Here is a 16,623-nt window from a genome sequence, read left to right on the forward strand (position 1 = left end):
GAAGTAACAGCACAACAAGCCCTGGAGCCAGAGCCTGGTTTGTAGCAGTCACTATTTTAGTGTTATTGCTATTAAGAATGGTAGGGATTTCAAAGTTATGCTCAGCATAATTGTCATTACATACTACATGTATGTGTGTGCTGCAGCCAGAAGACAAGCCATTTTTCTTAACCACCTCAGCCTGAAATCATTTGGGATATAATATGGATTCTGGGACTGAAAAAAATCAGCAAGCCTTAGCTTTTTACTAGAAACACAGTTATCATTTGAAAGATGTTTTGGGTGTTAATCTTATGAAAAACAGATCCATATTTCTGCATACATAGCTCCACTTACAAGTTGGCCATGCCAGAATGCCCTCCTGGCACTGCGGTAGTAGATTGTGCTGCCTGGATTATCGGTGCAATTTGCAGTAGTGGATGTATTTAGACTCTGGGGCCCTGTCTGGTCATGGCATGCTGTCTATCTTGTCCCAGTACTTTTGAGAGGGCATGAGATTCTGGCCTGCAGCCACTTCTATTTGGCTAACCCTGTCATCTGGGGTTTTGCTTCTGCTTCCCAACCTGAGGCCCCTGGAGTTGTGCTCTTCCAATCATGGAATGCTGAGAATTATCAGGAAGAATGGAGAGCATTTCATATTGAAGCAGATTGTTTCTTGGTGTCCTTCCACTAAAGACTCTAAGGGAATGGTTTCCTGAATCACTGTTCCCACCAATAAGTGGGACCCATCAATCATCTCCACCAGCTCTGCTGCAGGTTATAGCCAGAGAGGGATCTGCAGGGTTTTGTCCCCCTTAGCTTCTATAAAGTTGGCAGCAGTTTTACAGTTTGTCATTGCTAGTTGTGGAGGGAACGGCACAAACCTATAACTGTAGAAACAATTGGAAATGCAGAAAGGTATCATAATTCTCAGATTGGGTTCTGTTTGAAAGTGGCATGTGGTTCCAGAGCATGGAGTTCTGGTGATGCCAAAGCCATACCTGCCTATGAGCTGGCTCATGTTGCAGGGAGTGCACAGTTTCACAGTAGCTTAGCTGGATATGTTTGTGGACTAAGAGTACTTCTGGGCAAGTGTGGCAGAATGAATAGACAAGTCTCCCACAATAAATTACACCCAAGCATTGCAACATCTAGCAAGAGTGTGAAGAACTCAAGGATATGCCCCCAGAAGCTACGGCATCAACTACATGTCAGTGTACCACAGTATGGATGTACCAGTATGTACGGTAAAGAGCAGATATGATGTGTATGTATCAATGCAAAATACATGCTTAAAGTTTGGAAAGTATGAGTTTGCGTGCATAAGGACACAAATATGGGTTTACAAAGAAGTGTAGACACAGCCTTAGTGGAATGAGTGGGTGGCATGTATCGGTTTGAGATCAGATATACTGATTGTCTTCACATCAAACTGTGTATTTTATACTAAAGACAATCTGATCAGTATGTAATATCTTTAAACAGAAATGAAGAGCATATGTATGCTATTTTACATCTGACAACTATTCAAATAACATACATTTTCGAAGTCTAACCCTACACGTTACTTAAAAAAATATATATACTCACCTTTCCATTATATTTGTTTGCAATCAAGTTACAAAGAGTTGTTTTTCCAGAAAAAGGAGGTCCAAATACAAGTACTTTACAAGGAGGAAGTGGCATAGGTGGTAGCAGATACAGACGGGGATTCAACATAAATGCTCTCAATGCTTCTTGAGATGAAAGCAAATACATTTTACCTAGGAAACTTTAAGAAATTGAAAAATATAGATAGTTAATCTTTAAAAATATTTCTAACACCCAAAGGATATCAAATTATGCTTACCTGACAGCTAACTCTGGAAGTCCCATAATAATGTTACCCTCTTTTAAAGCAACAGGACATGCTCGACCCCACCTGCTTCTACACCAACGGTATCTAGGTGCTATCAGTTTCAAAGATGAAAGAGTCCGAAAAAGTTCATCCTGTTAATTAGAACAACAATAAAAGTATATGTACTTTTCTATATTTTGTATATGTCCTATTTTGTTTCATTTGCCGTTTTGAAATATTTGCTAAGTAAGTATACCCTTCTTAATGAATTGCTACATTGTGCTTATTTGTTAATTTTAAATCAGAATATGTGAATTCATTAAATTTTTTCAGACTAGCAGTACTCCACTGTAAAGGGTAATTATGAGAGATATTTCATCTTTACATTTTTAACACAATTTTTTAAGAAACAATTATTTTTAACAAAAATGAATGTCTACATTTTTAAAGGCGCATCAAGGACTAATATCTTACATTACATCTTCAGACCTGGTATTACTAAAGACTCAATAGTAAATTAAAGAAAAGTTCAAAATGCAAATTTAAAGAGAGAAGAAGTGAACCATAGGAGATGGGGCTAAAAAGAAAGCCATAAATACATTAGGGAGTACAAATACCCCCTAGCTAATGAGATTTATATTGAAGGGGCAAAGTGGAGCTCAAACAGCTCAATTCTAGGTTTATGGAAATGCCAATTTTGATATATTAATCTCTTTGACAGAACTATTTGGAAGACATATCAAATAGGGGATTACCAAAATACCTATTACCAAATAGGGAATTACCACACAACTATTACCAAAATACCGTTTTGTCTTCCTCTGTACACAGGACTCTTACAGGCGGTTCCTGACTTGCAACGCAATCAGTTCCTGGGGAAGTGTCACAAGTTGGGAGCATCGTAACTCAAACCCATATTTATGACAGGTACTGTGTGCCATCGTAAATGCGGGCAAAGGATGTAAGTCGAGGGGTTTTGGCCCCTTCCGCACTTACAAAAATGGTCATAAGTGTGTGTGTGTGTGGGGGGGATTGCAACTCGGGCCATCGTAAAGTGCGAGTTTTCTGTACTCATTGACCTTTAAGGGTCTGTTAAAGACATATTTAGTGAAAATATTTCTTTTTCTGTAAGCATTAGCACAATCAGGAATGTTTCACTAGCTACTGCCCAATTCAAATCTTTGATGATTTGGTGACAACAGGGAAAATCTCTATGCATGCTTATTATTGTAAAGGATGTCAAGGAATATCATACTGGTGAACCCTAAGATTTCTTTGTATGTCTGACATCTATGTTCTCAGTTGCACACAGGAGGAGCCCAAGAGACTTATTTTTTTCAGGAGACCTCCCTATAGAAATCATACATAATGATGAAGATACCAGAAGTCAACACTAATATATCTTATTTCTGATTTAATGTGGAAAATAAAATGTGTCTGTTTTTAGAAACTGAGCATATAGAGTTTGATATTTTTAATAGGTATGTCACAAAACCAAGAGAGTAATGGAAGGTATGAAACCAGCTTGCTGATGGAAATTTTATCCTTTAACATTTTCTTTCAACAAATATGACTTTATGAAGGATTTTCTCAAGTTTTTTTTCAAAACAGGGGCAGTCCAAAGCCATCTTCATTGGTTCCAATCCTTTTTACAATTGAAAGCATATGCTTCTCATACTTGTTTTATCTAGGGATGTTTATTGAAGCTCTAAACTACATGAGTAGGTTTGAAACTCATTTTCTTAAATCCACTTCTTTGTCAAAATAGCACATTGCAGTTGCCTCCACTGCTTGAATGTATACCCTTTGGCTATGTCTACATTGCACTTCCTTGTACAAGAACATATGCAAATGAGCTGCCATTTTTGTGCAAGGGGCTTTTGCGCAAGAAGGAGCAGTCTACATTGCTCCTTCTTGCGCAAAAAGAAGTTACTTATCTTGTGCAGTAACAATGGTTCTTCGAGATGTGTGTCCCCATATGTGTTCCACTGTAGATGTCAGGCTCGTCCTGGCACCTCAGATTGGAGATCTTGACAGCAGTGGTCAGCTGGACCCGCGCATGCGCAGTCAGCATCTCATGACATTTGCACCTTTCTCTTGTGCGTGGTCCAGCTCCCGCCAGTTCCTCTTGTCCGCCCGAGAATCTGAAAGATAGACAGAACAGAGACTCTGGAGCAGGGAAGAGGGCGGTAGTGGAGCACCCACAGGACACACATCTCGAAGAACCAACGTTACTGCACAAGGTGAGTAACTTCGTCTTCAAGTGATGTCCCGATGGGTGCGCCACTGTAGGTGCGCCACTGTAGGTGAGCAGCAGTGGTTCAGGATGAATGGATGGAGGGTCTTGGAGTCATGGTTTGATGGTTGTGGAAAGCACTGCTAAGACTACTGCTGAGTCCGAGGCCCAATGCTGCAATATGGCATAATGCCTCATCAAGGGGACATTTGAAGACCAAGTTGCTGAGTGGCAGAGGTCTGTAAGGGGAACTCCCTTGAGGAACGCTGTGGAAGTGGATACTGCTCTCATGGAATGAGCTCTTGGAGTGACTGGAAGTCGTCTGTTTCGGATAGTATAACATTTCTCAATGCAGTCTGCTATGATGTTTGATATGTGTTGGGATGATAAGGAATGTCCTTTAGACCACTCTGTGAGGGATAAGAGAAGACACTGCGACTTTCTAAAGGCTTGGGTTCTCTGGATGTAGAAGGCTAATGCATGACATACATCGAGGGAATGCAATAATACCTCTTGAGTGGAAGTGTGAGGTTTAGGAAAGAATACAGGGAGAATGATAGGTTTATTGATGTGGAACTGAGAGCAGACCTTGGGAACAAAGGTTGAAAGTGGTCGTAAAGTTATGCTGTGTTTGCTGAAGACAGTATATGGCGATACTGCCAGCAGGGCTGCTTGTTCACTGACCGTACATGCAGAGATAATTGCTAACAGAAAAATAACTTTCATTGTCAACACTGAGAGGTACTGTTGCCAGTGGTTCAAAGGGTGGTCTGGTAAGAGTATCCAGGACTAAGTCCAAGTCCCATGGTGGTGGAGGGGGCCAGTGAGGTGGACTGAGGTTAGTTAGGCCCTTAATAAAGCGCTTGGTGATAGGATATATGAATATGGAAGTAGCATCCAGGGACTGAAGGAAAGCCGTAATAACGGCCAGGTGACAATATGGGTAACCCAGTGTGGTGTAGGGAAAGAAGAAAAGAAGATATTCCAGAATATCATGTAGTGGTACACTATACGGGTCTAAGTATTTTTCCATTCACCAGGTGGTGAATCTGCGCCATTTGTGCATATAGGTGGTTCTGGTGATTTCTCTCTGGCTGTGTAGAAGTATCTGCTTTACTGGGGATGAACAGAGGTCTTTAGTGTTCGAGCACCATCGAGGAGCCATGCTGTGAGTCGAATAACATCGGGTTGTGGATGGAGAAGAGTCCTGCAATCCTGAGTTAGCAGGTTGGGGAGATCGGGAAGAGACGAGGTAACTGAAGAGACATTCGATAAAAAAAGAGAAACCATGGCTGGTGAGCCCATGAAGGTGCTATCAGGATCACCTTGGCTCTGCCTCTTCTGATCTTCTGTACTACTCTGGGTATGAGTGTAGTGGGTGGAAATGCATACAGAAGTTGACCTGACCAACTGAGGAGAAAAGTGTCGCCCAATGAGTTCTTTACAATTTCCGCTTTGGAGAAGAATTGTCTGCATTTGGAGTTCTGTTGGGATGCAAACAGGTCTACCTGTGGGAAACCCCAAAGACTGAAGATGTGTCGGAGTACATCGTCCTGGAGTTCCCACTCGTGATGAAGTGCAAGCTGTCTACTTAGCGTGTCTGCAGTGGTGTTGTTGACCCCTGGCAAATACAAAACTGTGAGTGTGACATTGTTGCGGATGCACCCGTTCCTTAGGAGCACTGACGCCATACAGAGGGCACGGGACTGAGCACTGCCCTGATGGTTTATATAATAAGTTGTGGCAACACTGTCCATGAGAATTCTGCTGATGGAAATATGTGTTTTGAAATATTTGCAGGAATTCAGCCCTGAGCTCTACAATGTTTTTATGGAGAATTGCCTCCATGCGTGTCCAGCACCCTTGTACAGATAGATGGCTCATATGGGCCCCCCAGCCCATGAGGGAAGCATCCGTGGTGATCTGAACGGAGGGCTGAGGTTGGTGGAAAGGAACCCCTGCAAGAAGATTGCGTGGGTTGGTCCACAACTTCAACGAGAATATTACCGTGGGTGTTGGCATGATTCATTTGCTGACGTGATGTCTTGAAGAGACGTACACTGACACTAACCACTGTTGCAGGCACCAGAAGTGGAGCCTTACATGATGGACCACAAATGTCATGGTCACCATGTGGCCCATGAGTTGCATACATTTAAGTATGTAAATGAGGCGTGGCGATATTCATCGCCATGCATTTGCATATGTTCTTGTGCAAGAAAGCGCAATGTAGATGTAGTCCCAGATGATAATGTGGGGTGTTTAATGTAAAACAAAGTTATCACCTCAAAAGTACATAATATAAAGAGTAATGCACAAATATTATAATTACTGAAGGCAATCACATTTCTAGAAATCCAAATCTCACACTTACAGTTTCCATTCCTTCTGAGAGCTCTTCTTCTGGGCTTTGAAGTCTGGTGATAAGAGCACCATTTCGAAGGCCCATGGATTGAAGCCGGGCTATCACTGACTAAAGAGAAAATTCTCTTGAATAAATTAACATTTAAAATCACGTTTGAATCTGAAAGTTTCCTTGATGTGTTTTGAAAATTATAACTTGGTATTTATATATTGCCAGTATACACGGTATTGCCCTGTAGCACAGCCAGGAGCCCTGTTACATATTCAGCAGAGTTTCCACTGGGTGTTCAGTGGCGATAGATCACACAGAAACTTCTTACTCCAGTCCTAACCCTTCTGCCCCTCCTCAGGCAGAGTCCCAAACTTGTAGATGGTCTAGTGCTGGAAGGGATAGATAATACTGCAAAGGCTTTCTACTCATCAGGGAGCGGGTGAGATCTATAAGCAAATGGTTTCATAGTATGTGATGAAAAGGGTGAGGAGAGAAGGGAAATGATTTTCTTTTGAGATCAGAATCTGTTTATACATGTGGGATTTGGTACAAGTTTTTATTATTATGAAAAAATACATTAAAAAGAAGCCTGTCAATGGAAATGAACTGATATTACAATATATATATGACACTTCTTGTACCTAAGACAGGAGCTTCTATGCATGCAAATATTCTTGAGATCCAAAGATCAAATTTTGCCATGCCAAGCTTGTAATAATCAAAATCAATTAGGAGTCCCATGGCACCTTAAATACTAACACATTTATTTGGGCACAAGATTTCATGGGTTGGAATTCACTTTGTCAGATGCATTTGATGAAGTGGGTTCTAATCCACAAAAGCTTATGCCCAAAGAAATCTGTTAGTCTTTAAGGTGTCACAGGACTCCTTGTTGTTTTTTGCTGAAACAGACTAACAGGGCTACCCCTCTGAAACTCATAATGAGTTTTTCCATTATTAAGCGGTGGGTAGAAACAGACTGATCTTTAGAATACTGATTCATAATGAATCATTTGTTTTACTGTTTTTTCCAATATCATCTTAATAGAGATAATATCTAGTTTCGTTTATGTGTAGTATACTTACTGCAAAGAGCTCATTTGGGTGCTTCTTTCCATTCAGTTCAATAAGATACTGGGAATCTTGCTCAGCCATCATGTCCTTCATGTTTAAGAAGAAAGATATACACATAATCCTTAACTGAATGTAACCAAACAATAAATTAAAGGATCTGATCCTGCTCCCATGGAAGTCAATGACAAAACACACAGGAACTCCCTTGGGACTAAAATGCAGTCCATAGATTGAAAACAAATAACATTTAAATTGTCGGTCTAAAAGTCATGAATAACAATACAAAAGCTTCTGGAAAGGAGCTTCTATTTTAATAGCAAAAAGTAAATATATGAGAATTTTGAAAATATAGTTACAGTCAGGTCATAGTGTACCTAATAGGGAGATATCTCTTTAAGAGACCCCGGGGGCGGGAGGGAGAGGAGTGAGTTGTGTCTAGATCACTGTTGTTTGGTAGATTTAGCACTCCATACCCAGATTTAGCAGAATGGATGGTCACGGTGCAACTCTCTGAGTGCAACTCTCTAAGTGCAACTCTCTAAGTGCAACTCTCTGAGGCAGGACTCAGAGAAGTGAGGCAAGTTCTGTCTGCAGTCAAAGGCGGGAACGAGGGAACTGAGGGGAGATCAGGCTGCACGCATGAAGCAAAAGGCGCAAATGGCACGAGGAGCCTACAGCGCATGCGTGACCCGATCGGCTACTGTTATGAACCACTCCAATCTCCGGCACCAGGATAATCAGACACCTACAGTGGAGCACCCATGGGGACATCACTTGAAGAAGAATCTATAGTTTGTTTCTGAGAATGAACAATCTACAGAGCAAACTATACATTTTTGCAGGATATGCACCTAACCAAGACATCTGATGCAGGAGGAGGGACCATCAGACGATGGCATAGGTTCATGACAGGTGTCGCATTTTTTGAAACCTGGTGACTCTGGTATAATAAGGGGTCAGGTTAAACATCTTGGTTTTGTGTTTCTTCCTTTCTCTCCTTTTTTTTTTTAAGGCCGTGGCCGGTGAATGTGGCACATGCAGATGGATAGCAAGTAAGCTAAGTACGAGGGGAGGATCCAGGTTCTGTCAGTCTAGACCAAGGCTCCAGTGGCAGGATGAGCCCAGAAATATGGCAAAACAGCTCTTTTCTATAGCAGTTGTCCTTCATTGGGATCAGTAAATTTTGCATCATCATGCTATAATCAATTGCAATTTGACGTGTGCTTGTTTTCTTAAGTTATTCTTCTCATATCACAACTATCTTATTCCAATTGATAGGTGTTTGCCTTATCTTTTAGAATCATCGATTTGCCCTTTATCTGCATCCTGATAGGACTGTAAAGTAATCTCCTACCGCTTTTATGTCTGTCTCCAGTTCCTCCCTAGAACATCTGGTCCAGTGATGGCCTTTACACTTATTTCTTAACAAACATTCCTCATTCACACAAAACAGAGTTGATTCTTTGTTATACAAAAGTGATATGAACATTCTACCAGGAACATCAAGTTACAATTTTAAGAAGAACAATCATCACATTCTTTTACTTATTTCAGGATGTTTGTTGTAAGCCTAAAACATAATGGTGACCGTACAGGTCTATTCCACCCTTGACATCAGTTAGAGATACAAGCATTCTGTCTGATGCATCTCTACCAAATGGTCTTCCATTCATTTCTGCGAATCAGGAAGGGTGGCCGGCAGGGTATGAAACAGTCATAATTATAAAACAGATTAATACATTTAATATTTAAACTATTACAATATTATTCTTTATCATAACACATACATAACTTAAAAATAGGATTTTTCTACTATAAAGACAATGACTCCAAAACAACTACAGCCAGTCATTGCAACTAATGGACAGTGAGATGACCAAGTTGTTACACGTTTGAGTAGTGTAAATAGAAAACCTGTATGATTCAGTACATATCAGTATGTTAAATGTCTCTGAACTTCAAAGATAGCACAATAGCATAAATATTGTAAATGGTAGGAAAGCTGGTGGGTATAAGCAAAGTATGTAGCCAGTTGACATCTAATACTGAAGTACATGACAATATAGTTTTCACAATTTTTAAGTCTCATCTAAACTAGAAAAATGTGTTAGAAAATTTTGATTTGACACCAGAAACAACACTGAACTGTCTTCTAAATTCTGAGGAGGGGATCGATTTGTGGGTTAGGTACATCTTTGCAAAATAAACTCAAAATACCCAGAGTGCATAAAAATTATATAAAACACATTTAAAAACAATCTTCAGCTGTTCTTACCTCTAGAGGATGTAGCATGGTGTCCTTATAGAGATTAACCCTGGCTTCTGCATTTTCTAAAAAGTCTTCAGGCCTCTGCACCAAATGAGGCAAAATATCTGACAACATGACTGCATCTGCTGCTGCCTAAAGTAAAGAAAAAAATACTTTATTTCAGGTCTTGTAATAATAAATATACTAAAATCAGATTGAAAGGACAACAGTTAGAACCCTACTACTCTCTGTGTGTGGAATAGTAAGTTAAGCAGCCATCTGAGGATTCCCCAGCTGAGGGTGATCCACCCACCACTACCTAGGTAAGTCCATTTCCTGGGTATAAGAGGAACTCCAGACATCTTTGGCCAACATTACAAGGGAGAGCAATTTAAAAGTATCCTAGGAGAAGAGTGATGAGGTAAGAGGAGAGTACATAAATCTGTGTGCTTCCTCTTCCTGGAGGTGAATGGAGCACTCCTCTGCTACATCTGAGCATTCAGCCTTTAGCATTTTCTACAAATATTTAAATATTTTCATCTTTATGATGTTGTATTGTCTCTCTATGGCCTTGTCTAGACTAGGAAGAAATATGTTTTAATAAACATGTTAGCTAATATTGATTGATGGGATACATTTAAAAGGAAAGTAGAATAGTAAGAGAAAGAGAAGGGGAAAGTAAGTAACACGAGGAATGGAAATGAAAAATACTGAGAAGCTAAAGAACATAATGAAGTGTTGTTGTCGGTGACTAATAGGTCTATCCGAGGTATACCTCACCGGCAAAAGAGGGAATGGAGGACTCTGCAGTGGATCTCCCATTTGCAATCTATCGTGAAATTCCTGTTGAGGAAATCCGCCATCATGTTGCTGATGACATGTAAATAAGATGCCACAAGGGTTGTGCCATTGGCAATGTACCAGTTCCATAGTTGGGTTGCCTCCATGCATAGCAATTGGGACCATGCACGATTTATATAACACATAGTCGCTATGTTGTCCGTGAGAATGCCCACTGTGCAGTTGCAGATCTGGATGTGGAAATGTCTGCAAGAGTTGGCGACTGCTCTCAGCTCCAAGAGGTTTATGTGAAGTAAAGCCTCTTGGGGTGGTAATCGGCCTTGGATGGCGAGTTTACTCATGTGAGCTCCCCATCCTATCAGGGAGGTATCTGTGGTAATATGGCAATGATGTTGCAGTCGATGAAATGGAGTCCCTGACAATAAGTTGTCATCTTTGGTCCACCATTGGAGAGAAGATCTGACTGTGGAAGGAACGAGCACTGACTAGTGTACGTTGTGCTTCATAGGGTTGTAGATTGTAACCAGCCAGTGTTGCAACGGACAAAAGTGCAGTCTGGCATGAGGAACGACATTTGTAGTAGAGGCCATGTGGCCCATAAGTTTGAGTACTGTGAGAACCTGTACTGAATGCTTGTAGAAGAGCTCGTCCAATAGTTCTTGCATTGCCTGAAATCTGGTGATGGGTAAGTATGCCCTTGCAGCAATGGAATCGAGGCGAGCTCCTATAAACTCCAGATCTTGAGTAGGTTGAAGTATGGATTTGTCCCCATTGACGAGGAGACCTAAGAGAAGGAATGTCTGGCGGGTAATACGCAGTATTTTGGAAACTTCCAGTGAAGAGCGTCCTTTTATAAGGCAATCGTCTAGGTAGGGATATATCACTACTCCTCTGCGTCGAAGGTGTGCAGCTACTACTGAAAGTGTTTTTGTGAACACTCTGAGTGCTGTGAAGAGGCCAAACGGTAGAACTCGATATTGAAAGTAGTCTGTACTGATTGTGAAGTGTAGAAACCTCCTGTGTGTTGGATGAATCGTAATGTGAAAATAAGTGTCTTTGAGGTCGAGAGCAGCAAACCAGTTGCCCTAATCGAGGGCTGTAGTATGGAGTCATGTATACTGACTAGTAGGGAGGTTAGTGCTACCATTTTGAAGCATTGTTTCCGGACATATTTGTTCAGTTGCCAGAGGTCCAGTATGAGTCTTCATCCGCCAGTTTTCTTTTGGACAAGGAAATAGCGGGAGTAGAACCCTTTCCTTTGGAATTGATATGGTACTCTTTCTACCGCACCTATATGGAGCAGGTGAGCGATTTCGGTGCGTAGTAAGTCTTCGTGTGAGAAGACTCTGAAGAGGGACAGGGATGGTGGGGTTGTAGGAGGAATAGAGAGGAATGGAATGGTGTATCCGGATTGAATTATCTCCAAAACCCACTTGTTGGTGGCAATGTTGGACCAGTAATGATAAAAGGTCTGTGGGCGATGGTGGAAAATGTGGGTAGAGTTGGAAGGGACTGTCTGTTTGCTCTCGACCAAGGCATCAAACCTGCTGTTTGTTGCTGGGCTGAATGTGCGTACGATTATTAAGGTTGCGACATTTCAGCAGTCTGTGGCGTTGGCATGACTGGTCAAAGAGGCAATGTTGGCGTTGCCATTGCTGCCTCGCGTGTGAGTAGTCATAGCACCTTTGAAAAGATACATAGCACCTCCTTATATATGGGGGGAGTGAACATTCCCAAAGATCGAAGGGTTGTACTAGAATCTTTACTAGAGTAGAGGACTGTATCTGTCTTTTCCCCGAATAATTTGTCTTTTTCAAACGGTAAGTCTTCCACTTTCATTTGCAGATCCTTGGGGACTTCTGAGGATTGAAGAAAGGAAGCCCTCTTCATAACTACAGCCGTAGCTGTGGCACGAGCTGCAGTGTCTGCGACATCCATTGCAATTTGCAAACTGGCCCGTGTGGATTCATAGCCCTCTTGTTCGACGGACTTAAGCAGTGGCCTTTTAAATTCTGGGAGTGCCTCCATCAGATCTGTCAGCTTGGTGTAATTATCAAAGTTATGGTTTGATAAATGCGCTAAATAATTGGCTATTCTGAGAAGCAGTCTTTTGAACTCTCTGTTTGCTATGTTGTTTTTGTATTGTGGCACCTTTGCTCTTTGATGTGCTGCATCGACTACAAGGGAGTTGGGCTGGGGGTAAGTCAATAAGAACTCAGACCCTTCTGGCTGCACAAAGTATTTTTTGTCTGCCTGTTTATTAGTAAAGAGGGCGGATGCTGGGGTTTGCCAGAGTTCATTGGCAACCTTGAGTATGGCCTCGTCTAGAGGTATAGTCAGCTTTGCACTCTGGGTCATCTGCAGGTTCTTAAGGAGACAATGCTGCTTCTCCTTTATTTTTGTTAGCTGTATCTCCTGGGAAACCGCCATTCTCTTGAAGAGATACTGAAACTGCCATAAGTCGTCCAGTGAGGAGACGTCTCCGGGTATAACTGTCTCGTCTGGCAAGACACTTCGGGTGGTGGTGTCTCTGTTGTCATAAGTTGCTCCTCCTCTTGATCAGAGGGAGGAGGTTGGGGTGGCAGTGGCTCTTGGTCCAGGAATGGCAGAGCCGAGAGTGGAGAGTGTCTGGATGAAGGAATAGCCCGCAATAGATCTTGGTGGATATCTGGGAGAATAATAGTAATGGCAGTGGTGAGGCGAATAATCCCTATGGTAGTCATGGCACTCATAATGGTCACAATGATAGTAGGAGGATCATGAAGGGGAATGCCTGTAGAGGCAATGTCTTCTACAGTCCTGCTGAGAAGATGATCTCGGTGAATGCAAGGATGGAGAAGGAGAGTAGGATCTTTTTGGAGGTGGTGATAGAGAAGCAGAGAATTGGTGGTAGTATCTCCAGGTATCCCTTGGTGGAGTTAGGAAGGGAGATGGGAGCCTATCCGGAGATATGTACCTTTTGGACAACCAGGGAGATCTCCTGCTGGATGGTGGGGATAGAGAAGGAAATGGCACTGGCAAGAATGTCAAAGGTGGAGAAGCGGGGGATGGACTGCAGTGATGGTGTGTCTTAGCATGTTCCTTTGTTGGTGCTGCTTGCTCCGGTGTCAATGATGGTGCTGGCTGCTCTGACACCGAGGTCGGTGCCGCTTGTTCTTGTGGTCGGTGTCGCTCGCCCCCGTGCTGAAGTTGGTGCCGCTCGGTTCCATGCCGAGGTTGGTGCCGCTCCACCAGGCGGTGATCTCTCCGGTACCGAGCCTGACTCGGAGGATGTGGAAGCGGCATGTATCGGCGCCGACTGGACACGCAGCTCCATCGCAACAGGTGGTGCCAATGGCTTTGGTGAAGAGACCGCCAGTGCCACTGTTGTTGAAGTCACAGCTGAATGGCACGAAGTCATGGGCGGGACATGTAGGGTACGTCTAGACTACATGCCTCTTTCGCCAGAGACATGTAGATTAGGCTACCAGACATAGGAAAATGAAGCGGCGATTTAAATAATCGCCGCTTCATTTAAATTTACATGGCTGCTGCACTGAGCCGACAAACAGCTGATCAGCTGTTTGTCGGCTCAGCGCGATAGTCTGGACGTGCGGGTGTCGACATCAAAGGCATTTGTCGACCACCCAGGTATGCCTCGTGGGATGAGGTTTACCTGGGTGGTCGACAAATATCTTTGATGTCGCCACCCGTGCATCCAGACTATTGTGCTGAGCCGTGTAAATTTAAATGAAGCGGCGATTATTTAAATCGCCGCTTCATTTTCCTATGTCTGGTAGCCTAATCTACATGCCTCTGGCGCCAGAGGCATGTAGTCTAGACGTACCCATAGATTGAAGTAGCATGGGCACTCATACCCGAAGTGCCTGGTTTGGAGCCCGTGCTAATCCTGCCGTGAGAAGTTAAAGGCAGTGATCTAGTGGGAGAGGGCTTAGACTTTCTCAGTGGTGCCATAGTCGGCGAGGAGGATCTTCTCTTTTGAGCCTGCTGACTCGCTCGAGGGAGAGAGCCTGATCCTTCAGGCTGGAGCGCCTTGTCGAAGAGGATCATCCGGAGCCTCATTTCTCTATCATGGTGGGCTCTCGCCGTGAGTTTTAAATAATGTATGCGCTTTTGTGGTACACGAGCCTCGCCAAGGCAGTGGATACACGCCGCATAGCCGTCTGAGCCAGCCATGGCTTCGCGGCACATAGAGCATTTTTTAACTCCTGGAGACTGAAGGTCTGTAATAGAGCCCTGGTTAAGGAGACCGAATTGTGGGCTTCCTGACTCCTGGTTGCTTTTATTAGGCAAACACCAGGGTAAAGCAATATAGACCCCCCCCCCCGCTCCTCCGTTTGTGGAGATGCATGGTGACCACAATGGATAAGACCCTCAGAACTGTGGAGAGTCCTAACGGCAGCACTGTGTATTCGAAGTGAGTGTTTCCCACTGCAAATGTTAGGTATTTCCAATGTGCTAGATGAATGGATACATGAAAATACACATCCTGGCAGTCGAGAGTCGATTACCAATTCCCTTTGTTAAAGCAGGGATTATAGTGGAGAGGGTGAACATCTTGAACTGCTGGGGTCATATATGGCAGTTGAGACTTCTGAGCTTGAGAATCAATCTCCATGCCCCTGACTTCTTTGTTGTGAGGAAGTAATTGGTGTAGAACCCGTTGCACCTGTAATGATGGAGTACAGCTTCTTTGTTTCTTAGGCAAAGTAAATGTTTGATCTCTTGGAATAGGATGCTCTGGTGAGATGGTTCCCTGAAAAGGGCCAGGGAGGGTTGGTGGGAGAAGGGGGTTGAAGAGAAAGGGATACAGTATCCACCCTTCATAATGTCCAGTACCCACTAGTCAGTCATGATGGTAGAAAGGGCGATTCCACTCTTTATCAAACAGTGTGGTTTTAGCTGCACTCTGTTTTCACCTCTGGTTGACAGCGTCCAACACTAAAGAATTTGGGAACAGGTAAGAAAACAGGAAATCAGCACTTTGTGGTGCAACATAGTATTTTGCAGATCTTTTGCAGACTGGTGGGATTGTGGCTGGTGTCTGCCAGATCACCTTGGCAGGATTCATCCATTGGTAGGGATAGCTCAGTAGATGGGGAGGCATGCAGTATGCTGGTCAGTTTATGTTGTGTTTCAGGGAGACTCACCAGGGAGACCTCCAGAATGTCCACCACCCTCTTGTATAACTCCTAGAATGAGTGGAAGTCATCTCCTGCCGTAGGAGGAGGGGGCATTAAAAGTGTCAACGGGGAGGACGATATGTGAGTTGCAGGGTAAGAAGACACGGAATAGTTCTCATCACTTGATGCTGGGTCATCTTTCTCCTGGTAGGCTGATCTGTCCAGGGAGGTGGCTCTTGATGGAGCTGATGGAGTTGGCTGAGGCTGTACCTACCGTGGCTTCTGGGCTCAGTATGATGCCTGGGGTCCCAGTAAGGGCAATTGGCTGTAAGGGGCACAGGAGGGAACAGCCATTGAGGTGGTTGCCATTGCAATGCTATTTGTTGCTGCTGTTGTAGATACTTTGGGGATGAGTGCCTCGGGGTATGTATACTGACCAAGAGCTCATCATCCTCGTCACTTGAAAGTAGAGGTGCCAACCCTGCAGGAGTTGAGAGTGAAAACCTGCCAGATGAGGGCATGCCAGTGGTGCCAAAAAACGGGGTTGTTGGCACTGAAGTTACCCTAAGCTCCTCCATGGTAGTGAAAGGGAAAGGTACATGGGTTGCCGGTGCCAGCAGTGCTGTGGGAGGCTACACTGCACTACACCTATAAGAACTAGATAAAGTTTGAAAAGCTGGAGAGCATAAAAGCAAAATGAGAAATGCCAGAGAATTTCTAAATGGGGGAAAGATTGGAGATTTTAATTCTTTCTTGCAGAAATAGAGAATGCTTTTAACCATGAAGAAAATTAGGGAAGACGGTGACATTTATGGTGAAAAAATTCAGATAGTTCAAAAGATTGAGAGAATTAAACATTTGTAGTAAAAGTAACTCAGATTACATCTGAAGAGTTATTCCCCATTTGTGGATTTGGAGCTGAAGGATAAATCCACACGTGTGACCAATGACATTTTAAAATGTATTTAT

The 16,623-nt window shown here is 43.1% G+C and overlaps 1 protein-coding gene across 3 annotated transcripts in view; it reads right to left on the bottom strand.

Moving 5' to 3' along the window:
* Nucleotides 1–16,623, bottom strand: part of AK9 (adenylate kinase 9) — a 175,308-nt gene that overhangs the window by 131,665 nt on the left and 27,020 nt on the right. For all 3 annotated transcript variants that reach the window (XM_075923971.2, XM_014573695.4, XM_025184734.3), the window contains exons 8-12: nucleotides 9,758–9,883; nucleotides 7,495–7,569; nucleotides 6,427–6,525; nucleotides 1,829–1,968; nucleotides 1,570–1,750 (exon numbers count right to left, since the gene is read on the bottom strand). In XM_075923971.2, the coding sequence (XP_075780086.2) occupies nucleotides 1,570–1,750; nucleotides 1,829–1,968; nucleotides 6,427–6,525; nucleotides 7,495–7,569; nucleotides 9,758–9,883 (621 nt within the window). The remainder of the gene's footprint in view (nucleotides 1–1,569; nucleotides 1,751–1,828; nucleotides 1,969–6,426; nucleotides 6,526–7,494; nucleotides 7,570–9,757; nucleotides 9,884–16,623) is intronic.

Source organism: Pelodiscus sinensis, chromosome 3 (assembly GCF_052426305.1).
Source record: "Pelodiscus sinensis isolate ZL-2025 chromosome 3, ASM5242630v1, whole genome shotgun sequence".
Taxonomy (NCBI): domain Eukaryota; kingdom Metazoa; phylum Chordata; order Testudines; family Trionychidae; genus Pelodiscus; species Pelodiscus sinensis.